The sequence below is a fragment of the Typopeltis vanoorti genome, chromosome 24, assembly GCF_054136105.1.
Source record: "Typopeltis vanoorti isolate ZY-2024b chromosome 24, IOZ_Tvanoo_1.0, whole genome shotgun sequence".
Taxonomy (NCBI): Eukaryota; Metazoa; Arthropoda; class Arachnida; order Uropygi; family Thelyphonidae; genus Typopeltis; species Typopeltis vanoorti.
The window spans coordinates 60,914,853-60,938,409 of NC_143572.1; the positions used below are offsets into that span (position 1 = coordinate 60,914,853).

Consider the following 23,557-nt stretch of genomic DNA (forward strand, 5'->3'; position numbering starts at 1 on the left):
GGTTATTTGTCGGTGCGTTCAACACACTTTTTTCCATACGCTCCAGTTGTCTTTTAGCTCTGTGTATCGCACCGTTCAAACGGGTAATTTCGCTACTCGCATTTATCTTACCATTTTCATTATCGATCAAATCATTTATTCTTTCTGTATTTCTACATTCATTTACACTTTCAGTGACGCTCTCACACCTATCTGGCACTACCATGCAATTCTCTAGCACACCACCATTTTCTACATTCTGACTATCGTTAACGATGTCACTCTCGACACACGAAACACGCTCGAAATCCTCATTCTCTTTACACTTTCTGCACATATTAACTCCACTATCACTTTCTAACCAGACTCCCACCGCTCTTCGCAAGGCATACATCTCACAGACAGAACATTGCATAAATTCGTTTACATCAAAACTCTTAAACAAACATGGCGACCTGGCCGCCATTTTTTTCTTTATCGGTGCCATGTGTACGCTATCTTATCTTAAAAATAATAATTAAATTAACAGAAAACACGCAAAAATTTCACAGACACACCAAGAAACAAAAAGCAAACAATACTACTTAAAATTTTAGTAAAATATCTAATGTTAACACAAAATACTACTAATCTTTTCAGAAGCCGACAATCTAATCAGTGCGACACCAAACGGCGATTCAAATGAAATTTGAATTTTTATGAAACGACGATTTATATGAAACTCAGAAAACAAAAACTGCAACTCATGACAAATGACAACGTTCAATTGGATTAGTTGACACAATAACCAATCACAGCCACTGATTTCTAGGCATTATTGTGTCACTGTACACCCTATGCTACCAATTTTATATTTGGTTTAATCCTTTATCCAAGCGTAAGCAAACAAAGTTTGTGCCTGAATTATTTTCAGGACTGGAGCAACTCGAACAAAAAAAAAAAAAAAAAAAAAAAAAAAAATCCAGAGAATAATGAGGTGTGACACCTTTTGGCAACTCACATATGGAAATATGACTTCTCCATTACTTCCAACTTAGTATCACCAACTCTGGGTCTGGCTCCCACTGATGAGACCTCAATAAAGGTGGAAACCGGTTTGGGTAGTGACCCTTCGCTTAATGCATAGCATTATACATGTCTGCAAGGCGATGTGCTTTACATTATGGGATACTAAGGCAAGTAATGAGAAGTTATATCACCTTTGCCACGAGTTGCCCTAGTCCTGAAAATACTTCAGGTGCAAACTTTGTTTGCTTACATTTGGATAAAGGATTAAACCAATTATATAATTGGTGTATTCATGTAATACTTTAATAACTACTTTAAGCAGTTATATATGTGCATAATGAACATAAATGTAAAGCATTTAGTTATGTCAGTGGTGCAAACTTAAAATTTAGAATAATGTTTGCAAATAAGTTAGAAATGTTGAATGGTAGATAGTCTTTTATTTTCTCTGCATATTTATCTATAACAGGCATAATTGGTCTAGAATATGTCTTATCCCTAAATTTAATCATTTTAATTTTGGAATCTAATGTAAGAAGTTTGAGTCTTCCCTTTTTTCAACTGAAGAAACAGTACTGTTACTTGATTTTCTCTGCCATTATTAACAAAAGTAAAATAGAATGTTATAATTCACAGCAGAACATCGAATAACACATCTGAATGCAATGAGCAACAACTTTGTGAATAGGTTGTCCACAAAACCTGCTCATTTTGTGATTCTTAATGGTGAATGTGGGGTTGTATAAATGGACATTGATCATAATCGAAAATCATGATATGAGTGGATTATTGTAAAGCAAAACATCTTAGGGCAACTGTATTTTAATTTCTCATGTGCTTCCAGGGAAGTACAGAACATGTGCATGATAAATAAGATTTTGATAGTACTCAATGTTCCATAAATAACTAATTATTTATGGAACATTGAGCAGCATATTCTGTACAATATTTTTTCCGCATTTGATCTGGTACAGGTATGTTCTTGTGTGCACTGTTTGGACTGGTTCTACATACAGCTCCATACTTTTCTTACAGAAATTGATGCTGTCCATACAAGTTAACAATTCACTTCAGAAATAGTGGAAAAAAACTTTCATTTACCCTTTTTGTATATCTCATGATTTTTCATTAGGGGTACTTAATGGTCAAAGCCAAATAACTAGGAGGAGATCTCCACATCACCTCTAATCAGTGCAGAGAATTGATTGGGACTTCTGAGCTAATGTCCAATCTTCACCTTCACATGCTGTGTCCCGTTAGCAGGTATCTGAATAAATTGCACTCTGTATTGACTTTTGTAGAATTGTAGTTAGGAACCATCAGTATAAGGAGTACCAATGGAAAGGAAATCGAACTTGCAGAACTGGAAAAGTACAACATGACTATAATTAGCATTACTGAGACAAAGAAGACAAAAATAGATGAGATCATACTAAATAATAATAATAGGATGTTATATTCGGACAATAACAATTAAGGAAAGCACTCAACTTCAAACATGAAGATAAATTTTTAGATTGTAAGGCAGTTTCAAGTAGAGTTATGTGGGCCAAGTTTAAAATGGGAGAAATGGACAATGAAAATTATCTGTGCTTAGGCTCCACAAAAGGTTCTCCTGTCATTGAATATGTCATTATTAATTGTGATATCTTCATGCTAGTTCAGAATATAAGAGTGTACAGAGGATTTGAAATTAGAAGAAAACATTGTTTTTTAGTGAGGCATGTTGATGAAGTTGTCTGCAAGAAAAATGACACCATTGTGGATACAAGAAGTTAACAAAAAGAAGAAAGTAGATGCCTAAAATAATACAGAGAAAAATGAACAAGATAAGATGTGTGAAAAGTCATGGGAAGACTTGGGTAATTATATAGAAGGTAAATATCAGGAATGTGGCAAGATTTGGAGGCTCTTGAACAGCTTAGAAATGAGGGAAAGAGTTATTGTAAGCAGATTCAAAGGTGGAAAAGGGGAAGAAAAAAAATGATTTGCAACTGAATATGAAGATATCCTAGATGTCTGGAGTGTGATTACTTTGAAAAATTGTCAAACGAAACAAACAGTGACAAACAAAACAGGAACAAACAAAAAAATTTGCATCATTTACAAATTTGTTTTCATCAAAAATTTGAAATGTTGAAAGGCAGCTGGAATAGATGATATCCAACCAGAAATGCTCAAATATGGAAATATAAAACTTTTTGCAGCAGCTACCCTGCATAATTCATTGGGCTCAGAAGGTCGAATTCTAGAAGATTGCAGCAGAGCTTTTATAGTTTCTACTTATAAAAAAAGGGAATAAAGCTGAATGCAAGAATTACAGGGGAATTTCTCTATTAAGTGCACCAGGTAAATAAAATGTATGCAAGCATATTTGAAAAGCCGATAAGCAATTTGTGGAAAATAAACTTGGATATTTGGCCTGAACCCTGCTGGTTCAGGCCAAATAGAGGTTGTCACGATCAGGTTTTCACTTTACAAGAAATAGTTAAGAAATCATGGGTATGTGACAAGGATTTGTATTTAAGATTTATAGATCTGGAAAAAGCATATGACAAGTTGGCCAGAGAAATGCTGTTCAAAACAATACAATTATGTGGGGGGGGGGATAGAACATTATATAGAGCAATACATAGTCTATATTTAAGTTGTCAGTGAGCAGTTAGAATTGAAGAAAATACACGAAGATAATTTGATCTAAAATCAGGGAGTAAGGCAAGGGTGTCCTCTCCCCACTCTTAGTCATCTATATGGATGACATTATGAAAGAAAGTAACATTAGGTCTGATGTCAATTTTTGCTATTTGCTTTATGCAGATGATGTGCTTCTAAGTACATCTGGTGCAAATCTCCAGGATTCTCTAACTAAATTGAATAACAGCTGTAACAAATTTGGCATGAAAATCAGCAGTGTAAAGATCCAAACTATGAAACATAGGCAGGAATATAGAAAACTTGCATTCTCAGTGGAGAACCTGTAGAAAAAGTAAAATATTTCATCCATGTAGGCACTGTTTTTTAGTGAAAATGACACATTAAATTTGGAAATAGACAACAGAATAAGCAAAGCTGGTAAAGTGGGGGAGCCAACTGAATAAATTTATATGGAAGAAGACTGCAATTATCCAATCCACCCAACTAGCAGTATACAAGACAGTGTTTGTGCCGGTTAGAAATAAAGCACTTGATCAAAGATTAAAGACCATGAATATGAGAGTTCTGAGAAAAATTAAGGGACTGAATTGATGCCATCTATTCAGGCATCAATGGCAGAATCATATTAAAAATGAAGAAATTAGGAAGGAACTTTACATTGTTTGTGTTCAAGAATGTGCAAGCAGGGCTGATCTGTGGTAATATGGTCACTTAAACAGAATGGGAGGAGAAAAGTTAGCAACATAGGTGTTTGATGCCAAGATAGCAGGTAGAAAACCTGAAGGAAGACCAAAGTCTAGGTGGATCGATTGTTAAAAGTGCTTACAAGAACAAAATGTTAGATACGACAGTTGGATGGTTGACAGTAATAGACTAATTAGGAGGAAAATTGTTGATAGGATATTAGCAATTACATAAACTTAATCATGTAGCTTCCATAGTAGCCTGAATCCTGCCTTCCTGGGATATCAGGAAATTGATGATTCTTCATCAACTTGATTGGTTTCACGCAGTGTGTAATATAGAAAACTGATGGAGAACTTCAATTTTTTGCATGTTGAAAAATGAAGTCTCCTAGCTAGAAAGGGAATATGTCAGTCATTTTCTATTTTTAGTGTAAGCTCTCTTTTTCTGTTGTAAACTTAGAAAGAAAATTCATGCACTGGTTAACATGCTTATGCTTATTGCGTTCTTTTCAAAAACCAGTACCATCAGGTTTCTCGTCCTTCAAGCTTAATCCCTTTGCTCTATTGAGGCCTCATTGACACAATCGATACAGTAGATCTGTATTCTTATAAGACAGTAGTTTCTCTGTAGTGGTTTGAATGATTTTTCATTCAAGACATGATAGGCTAGTTTTTCCTTCTCCAGTCTCTTAGAAGAACATTTAAATATGTTGCCCATTCCATGTGATAAAGTATATCGTGAAGCTGTGCTATATTGCTCTAATCTCAATAGAGCTCATGAGCTGAAGTTATGTCCTTTGAAGGAAATGGTTCTCCTTAACTCTTTGTCTAAGATAGTGCATACTTTTATTACTGCTGTATATTACTTTTTTACCTTTATATTTATTTGAATTGTTTATTCTTAATTATGATTGTGTTTTTATTCCAGTTTTTAAATTATATTGATGATACCCTGGATGAATAACTCAGCAAAAATTCTATATCAGATAATCTCACATATGTTATCTGTTGTTCTTTCTTTATATATGCTATGTTAAAACAGACAGCCATTTCTTTAAAAAAAAAATCAAAAATAAACTATGTTAAAATATTTTGGTTTCAGTATAATATAGCATGCTTATTTTGTGTAAAACTCCGCAGTTTTGAACCTGCTAGCTTAGATCTGTGATTTAGTGATTAAACCTATTATGAAATTTGCATTATGTTACATGAAATCTGATAACTAATATTTAAGGAATTGACAGCGTACTAGAAATATAAATTAAATAAACTTTAATATATACTTTCCGATATTTCGGCAAACGTCACGTTGCCATCTTCTTGGGAACTTAATACAAGACACGTGCACACAAGTACTAATAACAGCAAATGAGACTGAAGCTAGGAAGCTAACGTTTTCCTAAAGTCCTGATGGTGCCCCCTGGCGGGCTATATTGGTAGTTCTTGGCCTTTGGGCTGAAGTTCTGATAAAAGTTTCCCAAATTTGGGGCAGTCTCATGCATCCAAATTTGTTGAGGTTTGGCATGTTCCTAAGGGCCGAGGGTGATTCCATGAATAGTCTTTCATACTTGAACTTGCTGCAGTGTATTACTGTGGCTTTCTTCCATCTTATTCTGTGGCGAGTATCCAGAGCGTGGTGTGCAAGCCCAGAGTGGCTGTACTGGTGAAATCGGATGTAATCCTTGTGTTCTGAGATTCTGATATTTGCTGTCCTGCCTGTTTGGCCAAAGTAGGACAATTTACAGCTGCAAGGGACCTGGTATATGCCAGGTAGGTCTAGGGGAAGTGGTTGGTCTTTAGTGGAGCGGATAAGGGATGCCAGTTTTCTATGTGGTCTGTAGCAAGTGGTCAAGTCATGTTTTTTTAAGATTTTATTGATTTTTTCCGAAGTGCCTCGAATGTAGGGAATGGTGATGGATTTAGAGTAATCTTTTTTGTGGGGAGGGGGTTGTGGATAACTGGGTTAAGTATTTTTTGGAGGGGGTAGCCATTGGCTGAGAAAGTGTCACGGATGTGATTTAGTTCAGTGGTTAGGGCTTGATCATTTGAACAGATTATTTTTGCCCTGTTGAATAATGTCTTAATAACTCCATATTGTTGTGAGGGGGGGGGTGATGGGATTGTTGGTGAATGTATCTGCCTGTATGGGTGGGTTTTCTATAAACTGAGAAAACCAAGGTTCCATCAGGTTAGCGGGTGACTAGTGTGTCTAGGAAGGGGAGGTTATTGTTTTCCTCTTTTTCCAGGGTGTTGGTTGTTTAAGTGTGTTAGGAAGGAGAGGAGTGAATCCAGGCCATGTGGCCAAATAGCGAAAACATCATCAACGTAGCGAAGCCATATGGTAGGTTTTTTATGGGGCTGAGTTTAAGGCTTTCTCTTCAAACGTCTCCATGAAGAAGTTGGCCAAGGGTGGGGAAAGTGGTGAACCCATGGCTATCCCCTCTATCTGTTTGTAGAATTTTTCCTGCCAAACGAAATAGCCTGAGTTCATTGTAAACTGAAATAGGGCTGAGATATCAGAAGGAAATTTAGCTTGGATTAGCTCTAAGGTTTCTTTGAGGGGGACATTCGTGAATAGGGAGGAGACATCAAAACTGACCATTATGTCATTATGTTGGAGTGTAAGGTTTTCTATATTGGCTTTGAAGTGGGCTGAGTTTTTTATGTGTGATGGTGTGTTGCCAGTATAGTGTGAGAGCGCTTTGGCTAAATGCTTGGCTAATTTGTAAGTGGGGGAATCAATGCCATCCACAATGGGACGTAATGGCTCATTTTCTTTGTGTATTTTTGGGAGCCCATATATGTGGGGGGGGGGGGGGATCTAGAGTTATAGGGTTTTAGTCTGTTGGTAATCTCCACAGGCCAAGAAGTGACCTGCTTAAGGAGCCTGTGGAGTTTTCTAAATTGTGAGTTGGTGGGATTGTAATCAATGGGGAGGTAAGTGGAACGATCTAATAGTAAAGCCTTGAGCTTACCTGTGTAGTCTTTAAGATTGAGTACCACAGTGGCGTTCCCCTTATCCGCTTTGGTGATCACTATTTCTTTGTTTCTCTTCAATTCTTGTAGTGACTTGTATTCATTAATGAATATGTTGGATTTTGGAGGTTTTGCTTTATTGAGAACACAGGCTACATCCAATCTGATATCGTTGGCGATGTGGTTTGGAAGTTGGCGAATCCCGCGTTCAATTTGGATCATTAATTCCTCGGCCAGTAATTTCTTAGGAGCAATGCCGAAGTTGTGACCACGTGACAAAGCATTGAGTGCTTCAGGCTTCATGGTAGCTGAAGAAAGGTTAACTACAGTGTTGGTTTGTAGTTTAATAAAGAACTCGGCATCCAAACCTAAACTACAAACCAACACTGTAGTTAACCTTTCTTCAGCTACCTTGAAGCCTGAAGTAAACACATTGCTGGGTAAAACACATGTGAATTAACACATTGCTGGGTACATTTGGTACCTTGCCTGGTGACAGGGAAACATCACTCATGACATTGCAATGAATAAGCAGAGATCAGAAAGGTTGGAAGCCAGACCATAAGATGGATGCTTAGTAAGGAGATCTCTATACCAGATTGAATTATATGCCTTGGACATGTCATTAGCACCATATGAGTAATCCAGGTGTTTCACATTATGTGTCTATGTATGGCTTTCTAGGAGATCTTCTATGGAATCAGAGTGGCACAATTAATGACTTGATTATGATTTTCATTGAGGTAAGGGCAATGGAACACTAGTTATGAGTAGTTCAGACTTTTCATGTTTTGTGCATAAAGGTAGGTATGACTTTCTAGGAGATCTGTGGAGTCATTGTGGGCACAATTAATGATTTCATTGTTATTTTTATTATTGAGGAATGGGCAATGGAACAATAGTTCAATAGTGTTTTTTAATGGATGTACTGGATATAGGATTGCTTCCATATGTGGATCCTAGGAAAGTGTAACATATTTTATATGCAATAAAGGATAGGTGTTAATTCTAGAACACCCCTTGAGGGTACATGGCAGGAATTTGATGATGATGATGAGTTTCAACACAGTTGGAGGTCTACCACCTATCTGCACAAGTAGGCTTATAAGTATCTAAATATTTTTCTGTGATCTTTCTAGATCATAGAGAATGTATTTTTGATGGTCTAATGGGGATGATTTTTGTCTATACCAGAGTTGAAGGGAAAGACTAATACCAAGAGATGGACCTAATGTTTAGGTGATCTTACCATTGGACCATCTGGACGAGAGATGTGGAAGCATGGAAGGGAGAAATTACATCTAGTAGTTTCAGCAAGGCTAAGAAGGCTCATCTGCTGTTTGAACAGAGACATGTTTTATTTTTGCCTTCAAAGGCTGATTTCGATTTGTTAATTAATTATTTACAGACATTACAAGCTGTGAGGTAGGCTGATGGGGAAACTTGGGTTTTTGAATTAAGCCATCTGAAATATGGTGAATTTTTATCTTGAGTGGAGTAGAGAATTAAGGCCCTTATTCCAGTAAGTAATAATTACTCCATTTATTAACGTAAGCTGTTCAAAATAATGACTAATAATACAGTTGTGGTGGCAAAGGACACAAGGTTAAGATTATCTAGGTGAAGATCTGCTTATAGAAAAACATGGGCTTGGTTATGATTGGTATTGCCAAGAAGGAGTGCATAATTTTGCAAAAAAGCATAATTTTGGAGTGTGGTGTGCAGATGAAGGTTTTTAGCAATTATTTATCTGTAATTACGGATAATTTTGGAGAAAGAAAAGTTTTAGGGCATTGGGAGAATGCTGAGGAATATATATTATTCTGGATAATAGGTAAAAAAATTTGTATTAGATTAATACTGACATTAAATCATTATGTAATATTGCAATGCGTGTGTGTATGAATATATTTATAAATATGTTTTCACTACAGGGCGTTACATTCCACCACATCTTCGTAACCGACCAAGTGCACAGCAAGTTAGTGGATCCAATTCAAGTAATCAAGCACAGTGGGGTGGACGCACCACATTTTCTACAGATAGAGGAGATTTGAAACGTAAAAATTATCTTATTATACTCGTCTTTCTTGGATGAAATTTTTAACAGTTTCTTTTATTAAATTTTTGTTTTAAAATATTTTTAGTTTGCAGATGAAAATAACTTAAACAAATGAACTGAACTTAGTTGTTATGATGCAAAAATTACTTGTTTTTACTTTGAACATGTTTTCCATACTGTCTTTCAAATCAGTAAAACATTCCGAAACATGAATGTTTTACTGGTATGCCGTTTTATGCTACATTTTTTAGAATAAAAGAAAGCATATTAGTAAAACTCTCAAAAAACAAACTGATGATTTACAGGAGTACCACTGCATGACTAGGTGCACTTGGATGTGAATTTTTGATTTATGATAATCATAAAATGATTTTGTTTTGAATTGGATAAGGATCCTGATAAAGAGTATTGTAGAGTTTTAACGTTGTATCCACTTCTTGTTTATTATTATTGTTCCGGGAAACTCCAACAAGTCGACAGACTCATCGAGGGAGGCCCTAACATCATGTCTGGAACAACTATTCAACATTCACACAGTATCTATCATATCTTGCCTTGAACTCATTCACGGTCGTAGCATCCACCACAGACTCTAGAAGCTTATTCCACTCATTCACCACTCTCCAAGTAAAAAACCTAGCTCTAACACCCTTGTCAACCACGCTCTTGCACAGCTTCCATGCATGGCCCCTAGTCCTCCCACCACCAGTCATATTTTCAAAAATATCTTCTCGATCAATCTTATAAAAACCCTTCAGTAATTTGAATGTCTCAATCATATCACCACTCCTTCGCCTATTGTCCAATTCCTGCAACCCACAAACCTTCAACCTATTCTCATAAGGTTCATTCCACAGACCTGCTATCATCTTGGTCACTCGTCTCTGGACCCTCTCCACTTTCTCCCCATCACGAAGAAACCCTGGTGCCCATAACTGGGCACAGAAGTCCAGATGGGGTCTTATCAAGGCTCGATACAGAGGAACAACAACTTGCTTCTCTCTGCATGTTAAAGTATTTTTCATAAGCCAAGTGATTTAGCTGTTTTAGTTACTTTTGCAATGTGCCCCCTAAACTTCAACTCCCTATCCACCAGCACTCCCAAATCCCTGGCCTCATCAATCTCCTGGAGTACGTTTCCACCTATGCGATATACTGATACTATTCTTTTCACCCCAAAGTGCATAACCTTACACTTTGCCACATTAAACTGACATCCATTTTTCCTAGCCCAGTCCTCCAAACTATCCAAATCATCCTGTAAAATTTTGACATCCTGTGCACTCACAATTGCTCTACCCAACTTTGCATCATCAGCAAACAAGTGAACACTTCCTCTCAAATCCTTTCCAATATCATTGATGAACAAATTGAAAAGCAGTGGTCCAAGAACAGAGCCCTGCGGCACTCCACTAGTCACAAGACGTGTTTTTGACTCCACTCCTGAATAAACCACTCTCTGGTATCTCTCCTTCAACCACCCTCCTATCCATGTTACCAACCCTATATCTATCCCCATCTGCTCCAGTTTACTGATTAGGGTTCCATGTGGTATCCTGTCAAAGGCCTTGGCAAGGGCTTTGACAGGATACCACAGGCAAGTATCACTGTAAACCCATTACCCCTATCCAGTTCAGCTGTCACTGTGTTATAAAACGTGAGCAAGTTACTGAGGCATGATCTACCCTTCACAAAACCATGTTGTCCCCCATACAATATCCCATTTTCATCTATCCAATCCTGTATTCTTTTCTTGACTAATTTCTCTAAGACCTTGACAATGATTCCTGATATGCTAATCGGTCTGTAATTTACAACAGTGGGCTTGGAACCACCTTTATGCAGTGGAACTATTTTCCCCTCCTTCCACCCGCTCGGGACTAACCCAGACCCGAGACTCAAATTAAACAAAATGGTCAAAGGTACTGACAATTCATTAGCTGCTTCTCATACTACACGAGCTGGTATACCATCCAAACACACAGATGTATTGACATTGAGGTTATGCAATAGACTACTCACCTCCACTTCATTCACCACAATTCCCGTATAATCTACTGGTTTATTTGTTTCTGCAATGTCACCACCTGGATGATATATTCTTGCAAAGTGCTCACTCAGTAACTCAACTATCTCAACTGATTCAGTTACCTCTCTACCATCGGCATTCTTTAAAATCATTCTGCCATGTACATTTTTCCTTTTACTTGCTACATATCTAAAAAACTGTTTAGGATTCTCTTTAGCCTGCATGGCCAATGTTCTTTCGTAATCCTTTTTTGCTTTTCTTACCACACTCGTCACCTTTCTGGCCTGCACTTTATACCATTCATGTGCCTGCCGGTCACCTTTCTCCTTAAATTCCCTCCGTAGTTGTTTCTTTTTTTGCAGCTCAAGCTTAATGGTGTTATTCATCCATTTAACCCCTACTTGATTTATTATTCGGACTCTAGGTATACAGTCAGCCATTGCTTCATGCAAGCACTTTTTAACTACCTCCCATGCACTATCAACTTCTAGTCCTTGCAGTTGTACATGCCATGGCACTGAGCCAATCAAACTCCTAAGCTTGTCATACTTTCCAGCCCGATAATTCCACATGTACCCTGTCTTAATTGAAAATTCTACACCTTTAGCCACCTCCCAAGTCAAGACCCTATGATCACTCTCACCGATTGGTGGCAATGTTTCATTTGCTCAATTGTCCATTGCATTGGAATCAACTGTAATCAGAGGTGAGTGTACTTCATGTATGAAGCACTAACTCAAATATACAAATATGTCATCTTGATTTATACATTAGGCTGAATGGGCTTTTACAGATCAGATCCTTGTTATATTCCCATGATTTCCAATTATTTGTCTTAAAGTGAAAATCTGACAATCTCTGAACCCAGCTTATTCTTCTCCAAGCTTCCCTTCCACAATTTTTCTTAGCTGTTTTTCAAAAATACTTTCACAGATCTTACCAGCAACAGTCAATAGGGAAACTCCTTTGTAATTCTCACATTCAGTTTTATTCCCGTTTTTTTATAGATGGGTGCTATGAGTGCTCTACTCCAATCATCTGGAATTCGATCCTCTGACCAGTCCTTCTGAATTATGTAGTTTAACTACTGTAAAACTTATATACCTCCATATTTTAGCATTTCTGATCAAATATCATTTACTCCAGCTGTCTTTTCACATTTCAGGTTTTTTTCTTGAAGTACAGATATATATATTTCAGATTCCTCTTGAGTCTTTTCTATCACCATGCTGTCACTGCTTGTTTCATTTAGGATTCTTTCAAAGTAATTACTCCATACCTCAAGAATATGCTTATCTTCAGTTTTCATGTCACATTTATCTTCTGATTCATTTCAAAGTACTCTTTCCTGAGCTTTTTTCTCATTTACTCATTTCTGAGCTTGTTAAGTAGCTTTCAGAATATTTTACCACCTTCCTGATATTGATTTTCCGTGTTCTTACCAAGGTCTTCCCATGACTTGTTTAGCTAATACAGTAATACCCTGACTTACGTGAATCCGGAGTTATGTGATTTCTTATATTTACGTATTCCAGCGCTAGCTGCATTTGCCAGTGTTGCACGTGCTGTGAACAAGCACTGATGTGTTTCGCACAGCCTCTATTCATACACGATTTTTATAGTCTACAAACCTTTCAATTGTTTAATGTTATGTTCTTGATAAAAATTTTATCATAAAAAATAGTAACGTCGTCCAAAAGAAGCAAGTCCAATTCTTCTACAGCTAGCAAGAAAAGAAAAACATTGACTTTGGAAACAAAACTCAACATTATTAAGGATTTTTAAGGCGGAATGAAAAGTTGTGAGCTAGCAAAAAATTCGATCTACAGGAATCCACAGTAAGAACAACCATAAACGATAAAGAAAGAATTCTCGCTGCTGTGAAAAATGCCCAATCATTGAATTCAAGCATAATTTGTAAATATCATGGGATTAATGGTGAGATGGAAACGATGCTTAAATTATTGTGTGATAATCAAGTGAGAGTAAAAAATTGTCCAGTTGATCAAACGACAATATGTAGCCAAGCTGATTTTTGAAAGGCTAAAAGTAGAAGCTGGAGAAGTGACCAAAGAAGAAAATTTCGTGGCCAGTAATGGTTGGTTCAACCGATTTAAAAATCGCTGTAACTGGCACAGCATCGTGGGAGGCGGCAAGCACTCATAAAGAGGCTATGTCTTCTTTTCCCGACACGCTATCATCGAGGAAGGTAGCTATAGCAGTCAAACCATATTTAATGTAGACGAGCCTGGCTTGTTCTGGAAAAAGATGCCTAAGAGAACGTTCATCGCACATGAAGAAAAAACGTTTCCTGGCTTTAAGGCTTCCGAAGGCCGGTTGACAATAATGCTTGGTGGAAATGCAGCTGGTGATTGCAAGTTAAAACCTCTCTTAATTTATCGCTCCAAAAATCCAAGAGCTCTAAAAAAAAAAAAAAATCTAAAGCTGGCTTGCCAGTGATTTGGAAGTCAAATTCTAAAGCTTGGGTGACAGCTTCTATTTTTGAAGACTGGTTTGGTCACCACTTCATACCTGAAGTTGAACGTTATTGCCAGTTTAAAAAAATTCTGTTGAAAGTTATGCTCATTATTGATAATGCACCTGGTCACCCTCCTGCAACTTTAATTGATCTTGATCCATGTGTAAAAGTTGTTTTCTTGCCTCCAAATACAACTAGCTTACTTCAACCGATGGACCAAGGTGTTATCAAAACATTCAAAGTGTACTACACACGGCGTTTGTTTGCAAGTTTGAATGCAGCTTTGAGGCAAAATGAGCAAGTGTCTGTTAAAGAGTTTTGGAAACAGTTTAATGTTTTAGATGCTGTAAGGATTATCGGAGATTCTTGGGGTGAAATTTCCCAAAAAACCTTGAATGGTGTCTGGAAAAAGTTTTGTCCATCCTTTTTTTAAATGCGAAACGGAAATGTTGCCAGAAACTGATCAAGTTGCTGAAGCACGAGAAGTTGTCAACCTTGCCAGGCAGTTAGATTTAGAAGTCGACAGTGAAGATGTCAGCGAGCTGTTAGACTCGCATAACAAGGAGCTTACAGTCGATTAGCTCATAGAGATGCGTGAGCAAAGTGCTGAAGATACCAAAACCTCAGATCTAGTTCTACTAGAAAAGCACATGACAATTGCAAAATTAACGGAAGTTCTCAGCTTAATTAAGAAAGATTTACAGATTTTGGAGGACATAGATTCTAACGAGGAACGAATTGTAGCCACAAGGCAAGAAATAAAAAAAATCATTGGCTTGCTATGAATAAATTTTGCGTGACAAGAAAAAGACATTGTTCCGTCAGACGAATCTGTTAGATTTAATGAAACCATCGAAATCGAAATAACTTTCTTTTTTATGTACCCAAAATGACAATTATGATTATATTTCTTAAAAAAATGTAGGTGTTTTTGTAAACCTTTTTGGTCCCAATTAGCTAATATTTTTAGTTTAATCCTTTATCCAAGTGTGAGCAAACAAAGTTTATGCCTGAAAATATCTTCAGGACTGGGGTAAGGTAGTGCAACTCGTTGCAAAGGTGGAGCAAGCTAACATCTCTCCTATCTCAGTATCTCCTATAATGCAAAACACATCTCCTTGCGGATATGTATAATGTTACGCATTAAGGGAAGGGCCACAATCCAGACTAGTTTCGACCTTTATTGAGGTCTTTTCAGTGGGAGCCAGGCCCAAGTGGAGATACCAGGCAGAAGCATTAGCAAGGTCATCTCTACCTATAGGAGTTGCCAAACGGTGTGCCACCTTTTTATTAAATTACTCTGGATTTAGAGAAAGATGTTGGTAGTTTATTTTTCGCTTGGTTAGACTATAATAAATTTAGTTTAATCCTTTATCCAAGTGTGAACAAACAAAGTTTGCACCTGAAAATATCTTCAGCACTGGGGTAAGGTAGTACAACACCAGGCAACTCATTGCAAAACTTGGGTAAAGGATTAAACTAAATTTATTATAGTCTAAAACCAAGTGAAAAATAAACTTTCAATAACTAATATTTTGTATGTTTGTATATATAAATTATATGCAAAATTATACCCTGAGTTACGCAAATTCGACTTACGCACTTTTTGTTTGTCCCACCTACCGCGTAACTTCGGAGTTTTACTCTATTACACAATGCTTTGTTTTCTTACATTGCTCTCTGTATTTCCTGAGAGCACAAGCTTACTTGCAAGGAACTTTTGATATGCTTTTTTTTTCTTCTCTGCTTGCAGATTACCTCACCACATGCCTCTTAGGCTGAATCAATCAGTTTTCTTTAGTTTGCCAATGTATCTCAAAGTTTGGTTCTTGTTTTCAAACTCTTCAGTTTTTCTTGAATAATATTTGCGTCGTCAGTTCACATCTGATAGCTATTCAACTTTGATTTGTTTCAAAACTTTCTTGCAGACTCATCTTTTCAATATGAAGTTCAGTTTTATTTTGCTCAACACCAAATTTTGATCACTTCTTATTTCAAATCCTCTATATACTCTTGTCATGAACCATTAGGAAAACGTCACTTCAACAGTAACATAGTCAATGAGAATTATATGGCTGGTAATCATTTCCTATTCTGCTGTTTAGATTTCCAACAAGGACCAACTTTTCCTTTTTCGTTGCATCAGCTGTCTTCTTCCCTAATGCCTCGAAAAAATCCTCCACTTCTTTCTTAGTAGAATCTTCTGATGGACCATACGCACAAATAAGTTTCATTATTCAGTTCTGATATTAGTCCACATCGCTCTACTTGATATTGCCTGCCATTCAAGAAGATTCTCCTCATATCTAGAGATGAATACTATAGCTACTCCTTCTTTTCCCTGATTTATTGCCTGAGTATAACATCTTGTATTTGTTACTTAGAAAGATATCATCTGTTTTTGTCTCTGTTTTGGTGACATGTATTATGCTGATCTGATAGATATACAGTCCTTCTACTAATTCCATTTCTTTTCCATTGATGCTTCTAATGTTGATGGTGGCAATCTTGATCTCTGTTGATGCTGAGTTGAGGTTTGTTCCAGTAGCTGACTTTGCTATTTGCTCTGGTTCTCTGATGAAAACAATGAGGACTTTGTTTAACTGGGCACATCCTAGCCAGCATGAAATTCTGTCATGTTGTACCATCATTTTGCAGTCTTTCAAAGTAATTACTCCATACATGAATAATATTTTTATCTTCAGTTTTCATGTCCCCTTTATCATCTGTTATTCCTTTTACAGTACCCTTTCCTCCATTTCTTAGCTTTTTCCTTTCTTATAGAGTTACTCTTATAGAATTTCCTTTCTTGTAGAGAGTCAATTGATTAAATTTATATCAAACCACCACCACCACCCCTCTCACAGTACAGTGGTACCTCGGCTAACGGAGATAATTGGTTCCGGAATCACATTCGTTAGCCGAAACGTGATTTCCCGTAGGTTTCTATAGAAAATCGTTTAATTCGTTCTGGATGCTGCCTACTATTTAAAGATAAGTTTTATAAAATAATAAAAAGCATGCTATAAAAGTGCAAAAACTGACTATCTTTACACTATTATATACACTTTATTAAACTGAAAATATGCACACAACGTTTTTACTATTCTTCTTCCAAATTTTCAAAGTTTATTCAAGGTATGTCTCCTCTTCTTTAGTAGCTGGCCTCTGTCTCTTTGCTAAAGGAGAAGTCAAAAATCTGTCCAAAGAAAACATCTTTGGAACATGTGATTTGTATACAATTTCTTAAAGTTTGATATGACCTGTTGGTCCATGGGTTGCAAAATAGATGTGGTGTTTGCAGGAAGAAATTTTATCTTGATGAAGTTAAATTCGGCCTCCAAATCTTCTTCCAAGCCAGATGGATGCCCTGGAGCATTGTCCAGAAGAAGCACCTCCTTTTCAGGTAAGTTTTCTTCTCTCAGGTACTTTTTCACCATGGGCCCAAACACCTCCACGATCCACTCTGTGAATATGCTTCTTGTTACCCATGCCTTGGTGTTTGACTTCCAATAAACACTAAGCATGGGCTTGCAAACATTCTCCTTGAAAATTCTTGGTGTCTCAGAGTGGTAGACCAACATTGGTTTAATTTTGAGATCACCATTTGCATTAGCACAAAATAAAAGAATTATTCTATCTTTCATAGGTTTGTACCCTGGCATACACTTCTCTTCTTTTGTGATGAAAGTTCTTTTGGGCATTTGCTTCCTGAACAACCCAGTTTCGTGACAATTAAACACTTGTTCTCGCTTGTATCCATGAATGATGGTCCACTCCTGAAATTCTCTAACAAACTTCTCAGTCTCCTCTTTATTTGCACTGGCTCCTTCTCCATGTCTAATTACACTATGGTTCCCTGACCTTCTCTTGAACTTCTCAAACCATCCTCTGCTTCCTTTGAATTCTTCCTCTGCTGTATTGTATCCTGCCACATTTTTCTTCAAATTTCCATAAATCATTCTGACTTTGCTGCAGATCATCTTTTGAGTCATAGTGTCACCAGCCATTTGACGCTCATTTATCCAGATCATCAGAACCTTTTCCATTTCTTCATTCACAAAACTTCTTTGGGATTGGGAGGCCAAGGTCTTCATACCAACTGCAACTGAAGCTGCCTTAATCTCCTCCTCCTCCTTCAAAATTGTAGCTATTGATGATGATGCTATGCCATGCTTGACTGCAAAATCCACAATTCTGACTCTTTCATATGCTGAAATTATTTCTTACTTTTGCTCAATTGTGAGCAACTTTCTGCTTCCCTTGGGTTTGTAACTTACTTTTTTTGTACCCATTGTCAAGAAATTTTTTTTTCACTTTTAAAATTTTTTTCTGAAAAATATAAAAGAAATATGACATATAGCAGGAGTGTTCAACCTGTCGATCGCGGGGCAATTTTTGGTCGATCTCTTGTGTATTCCTCTTTACTTACAAATTTAATTAAAACTGAAAACTTAAGTGTATTGCTATTGTTTATTTATTTTTTGTTAAAATTGTCAAATCAATAATTTTCTTATGAGTCCGGGTAAATGAATTAATTTGGATCAGTGGAAGTCAAACAGCAAGCTGAGTGAATACGATTATAAGCAAAGTGTAAAAACTCGATTGTAGCTTAAATATTAAATATTCCGAAGCACATTACATCGATTTTTTACTTAGGTTAAGTTCCATGTGAATTGTAAAAAAATAAACTTTGTTTGTCTTGGTATGGTTTGTATTGGATGTTTTTGTAGATAACTCTTTTGAAGCTAACTGTATATACTGCTTTAATAAGAATATGTTAGAGTGTTAAAAACAAAGGCAATGTTTTGTCGCCAAAGCTGTGCATGGCGGCATTAGAAAGATTGTTATTGAAACTTGTATCTATGAGAAAGGCTTGCAGCCTCTAAGTGTAAACATCTCCGAAGTCATTCAGAAAGAGTTCAAACAACTTTTCGATGGCTGGCAACTTACAATCAAAAGAAAGCGGAGGAGATCAAAAGGCGTGCCGAACTTGAAACTTAAGATGAAAGACTCATAGCGATTCTTTGGGGGTTGCCAAACTTCATGTTAGGTCTCAGAGGAGGCCTAATAAAAAAGGGACTGAAGCAAGCAGAAGGGGTCACGGTTCCAGAATTGCTGTCAGAGAGGAGGCTGCTCCATCAGAGAGACTGCCCGGATCCACGTTACTTGAGAGAGGAGTTTCCCTCTTCCAGAAAGGAGCTTCTTGATTCGAGACGTCGCTAGAGAGAGAGAGACTACTTCTAGGCCGCAGACAAGGTTTCATATTGCCGAAAGGAAGAGTTCCAATTGCTGGAGAAATGTTTCCAGGCCAGGTTAATGTCAGACATTCACCAGTGTGTTGCGTTTTCATTATGTTAAATTGTGAATGAAGATATTTATAAATTAATAATACTTCATTCATAATTAACATGATCTGCCATATTATAAGCAGGATTTATTGAAATTTATTTTGTTGGTCTCTTGCTTATAAAATGTTATTCATGTAATTCCTTTTGAGTTTTGTTAGTTAATTTTATTTATGTAATTTTAGGGTATATCATAGACATGAAAAGGCTATGTGTCATTTATTTTATTTGCTTTATTCCTTTAATAATAATATAAGAAACTGTGGTGTATGTAATTTTAATATATCCAGAAGATTCCTTGTGATATCATTTGATTAGTTGTTGTGAGAAATCATGCAAATTTCTACTAGCGTGTGTTGGAGCGTGAACTACTATATTATTATTATTATTATTATTATTATTATTACCACGGGCTACTCCAGGAGTCCTTAGACTCATCGAGGGAGGCCCTAAACATCATGTTCACACAGCTGTTCAACATTCTCACAGTATCTATCATACCTTGCCTTGAACTCGCTCACTGTCATAGCACCCACAACAGACTCTGGCAGCTTATTCCACTCATTTACCACTCTAAAAGTAAAGAACCCAGCTCTAACACCCCTGCTAACCACGCTCTTGCCCAGCTTCCATGGGTGTCCCCTAGTTCTCCCACCACCAGTCCTGATCTCAAAAATATCATCTGAATTAATCCTATAGAATCCTTTTAGCAATTTGAATGTCTCAATCATATCACCCCTTTTTCGCCTATCAACTAGTTTCTGCAACCCACAAATCTTCAACCTGTTCTCATATGGTTCATTCCATAGACCTGCTATCATCTTAGTCACTCGCCTCTGGATCCTCTCAACCTCCTCCCCATCAAGAAGGAACCGAGGTGACCAAATCTGGGCACAGTAGTCGAGATGAGGTCTTATCAGGGCTCGGTACAGAGGTACAATAACTTGTTTTTCTCTGCTCGTCAAGGTATTTTTCAACAACCAAGTGAGTTGATGAGCTGATTTAGCTACTTTTGCAATGTGCCCCCTAAACTTCATCTCCCTATCCACCAACACTCCCAAGTCCCTGGCCTCATCAATCTCTTGGAGTACAGTTCCACCAATGTGGTATACTGCTGCTAATCTTTTCACTCCGAAATGCATAACCTTACATTTTGTCACATTAAATTGACATCCATTCTCCTTAGTCCAGAACTCCAATCTATCTAAGTCATCTTGCAAGACTTTGACATCTTCTGCATTCACTATCGCCCTACCCAACTTTGCATCATCAGCGAACAAATGAACTGTCCCACTTAGACCATTCCCTATATCGTTAATGAACAGATTAAACAGCAGTGGTCCAAGAACAGAACCCTGTGGCACACCACTAGTCACAGGCCGTTTTTTGGACTCTACTCCTGAATAAACTACTCTTTGATATCTCTCCATCAACCACCCAGCTATCCATCTCACCAACCCTATATCCATTCCCATATGTTGTAGTTTACGGATTAGAATTCCATGTGGTATCCTGTCAAACGCCTTTGCCAGGTCCAGCAGTATCACTGTAAACCCATTTCCCTTATCCAGTTCAGCCATCACCTTGTTATAAAACTTGAGCAAGTTATTGAGGCATGATCTACCCTTCACAAAGCCATGCTGTCCTCTGTACAGTATCTCATTTTCATCAATCCATTCCTGTATTTTTCCCTTGACTACTTTCTCCAAGACCTTGACAACGACTCCTGATATGCTGATCGGTCGGTAATTTGCAACCATAGTCTTGGATCCTCCTTTATGCAGTGGAACTATTTTCCCCTCTTTCCATGCCTTCGGGACTAAGCCAGACCTGAGACTCTGATTAAACAACATGGACAAGGGCACTGATAATTCATTAGCCGCTTCATGCAAGACCCGTGCCGGTATACCATCCAATCCCACAGATGTATTCACATTAAGGTTCTGCAATAGACTATTCACCTCCACTTCATTCATCACAATTCCCATATAAACTAATGGTTCCTTCATTTTTTCAACGTCACCACCTGGATGATATACTTTTGCAAAGTGCGCGCTCAGTAACTCCACTATATCGACTGGTTCAGTGAACTCTTTACCATCGTCATTCCTTAAAATCATTTTGCCATGTACAGTTTTTTTCTTGCTTGCAGCATATTGAAAGAACTGTTTGGGATTCTCTTTTGCTTGCATAGCTAGTTTCCTTTCATAATCGGCTTTTGCTGTTTTTACCACACTCGTTACCCTTCTAGCCTGTACTTTATACTGTTCGTGGGCCTGCAGGTCACCCCTTTCTTTAAATTCCCTCCATAGTTGTTTCTTTTTTTGCAGCTCAAGCTTAATGGTGTTATTCATCCATTTAACCCCTCCTTGTTTCACTATTCGGACCTTAGGTATACAATCAGCCATAACCTCCTGTAAATGCTCTTTGATCACTTCCCATGCTCTATCGACGTCCAGCCCTTGCAGTTGTACATGCCATGGCACTGATCCAAGCATATACCAATGGAAAAGCAAGTTCAATGTGAGCTAAACCGGTGAGAATCAGTTACTGGTGGGAAAAAGGAACGAGTGGACACGAAAACGAAAGTAAAAAGAGAGAAATGAGTGGGGGAGTATAGAGAACGGTAGCAAGAGACTGAAGGGGGAATTTTGACGTGCCGTAAACGGAGTAGAAAGGACTGGAAATCACTTGGCATTTTAACTTACATTTTTCTGAGTTGGATTTCTACTAAAACTTCCTAACGTCTAGCAGTGGAATAGTGCAGGACATAGGATAATATGTATAAGAAAAGGAAGAAATAGGTAGATAATTTAAACCAAGTGCATAAAGGTTATATTTTCCCGTGTCTATAAATCAATCGCGGAAATAAAAGATTCTTTTAAGTTTGTGTTACTATAAAGTAAAAGTCAGCAAGGACTTTAAAGATGTTGTTCGATCTCCTTATGATGTGATGAACCTATATCCTGGTAAGATTACCTTTACTATAATTAGTGAGAAGTAACAAAAATTAATTCCCTCAAAAGTAATTTATTCCTAGTTGCTGTATTCAGCGAGTCAAGCTTGAATGTGTGTGCTGAGACTTTTCCCTCTTCAAGTGACAAATGCTATATTATTGAATTAAGTGTTCATTGACTGAACGAGAATATTGAGAAGCCTATTTGTTGTAATTTAGGAATCTCGAACTTACAAGAACTAATTTTGATTGACTGAGCTTAGAGAATTACAAATGAATGTCTGATGGTTCATGAGTTATTCTTTCTGAATATCTTGAACTGACTTGATATTTAAAATGTTTTGAGATGTAACCTTGGTCAGAGTGAAGTTTGTGATAGAAGTTCTTTGTAACAAGAAGAATAAAATCTGTTAATATAGTTTTTAATTATAAATTTTAAGCTCAGCTGAGTAGTGTACTAGTATCTTAATGAGAGTTTTATATTCGTTTAATTGTAATCCCTGGTGGAAGATTGTGTTATAATGTAATTATATGTGACACTGCATTAAATGTTTTTTTTTTTTTTATCTAAGATCAATCTAGAGTTTGCCTGATTTTCTTTCACTGAACCACTCATTAAATATTTCGAACCAAAAGCGGGAGCTTTCCTTAATAGTGAGAACCTCGGCCTAATATCAGCTTTATGATAACCTGGTACAGGTGAAGGTTGATTTATCAAAGTTGCTCATGCAATTCAGAACATGCAGTGGTTCAGTATAATACAAATTTTCTTTATGTTCGGATGATATATCATCCTACAACTAGTTAAATACTAACGAGAGAACTATAAGACGATAAAACTTGATTGAGCAGAAGCTACGATCCAACAATTACAATTTGATGAATCAAATGACTTCACTGATATTGCTCAGTTAATGGTTTTTATTTGTATGGTATTTCAAGATTATTCAAGTAAAGAAGAACTTTTGAAAATTATACCATTATTGGGAAGGACTAGGGGAGAAGACATTTTTTCGGCATTTGATGAATTTGTGAAACAACACAAACTTCCGCTTTTTAAACTTGTGTCTATTACTACTGATGGTGCTCCTGCAATGATAGGTAATAAATCAGGCTTCATATCATTATGTAAAAATGATGACAAATATCCAGATTTTTTAACACACCATTGTATTATTCACCAAAAAGTACTGTGTAGTAAAAGATTAAACACAAAAGATGTTTTGGATATTACATTTAAAATCGGAAATTATCTTCGAGGGAAAGCCCTGCAACGGCAGATGATGATAGGGAACTTCTGTTGTACAATAATGTTTGCTGGCTCAGCAGAAGTCAATTTTTAGAAAGATCATCATCATCAAATTCCTGCCATGTACCCA

The 23,557-nt window shown here is 37.0% G+C and overlaps 1 protein-coding gene across 3 annotated transcripts in view; it reads left to right on the plus strand.

Annotated features, from left to right (window-relative positions):
- Positions 1 to 23,557, plus strand: part of bel (ATP-dependent RNA helicase bel) — a 312,654-nt gene that overhangs the window by 90,220 nt on the left and 198,877 nt on the right. For all 3 annotated transcript variants that reach the window (XM_090413999.1, XM_090414000.1, XM_090414001.1), the window contains one exon: positions 9,239 to 9,364. In XM_090413999.1, coding sequence (XP_090270125.1) covers positions 9,239 to 9,364 — 126 coding nt within the window. The remainder of the gene's footprint in view (positions 1 to 9,238; positions 9,365 to 23,557) is intronic.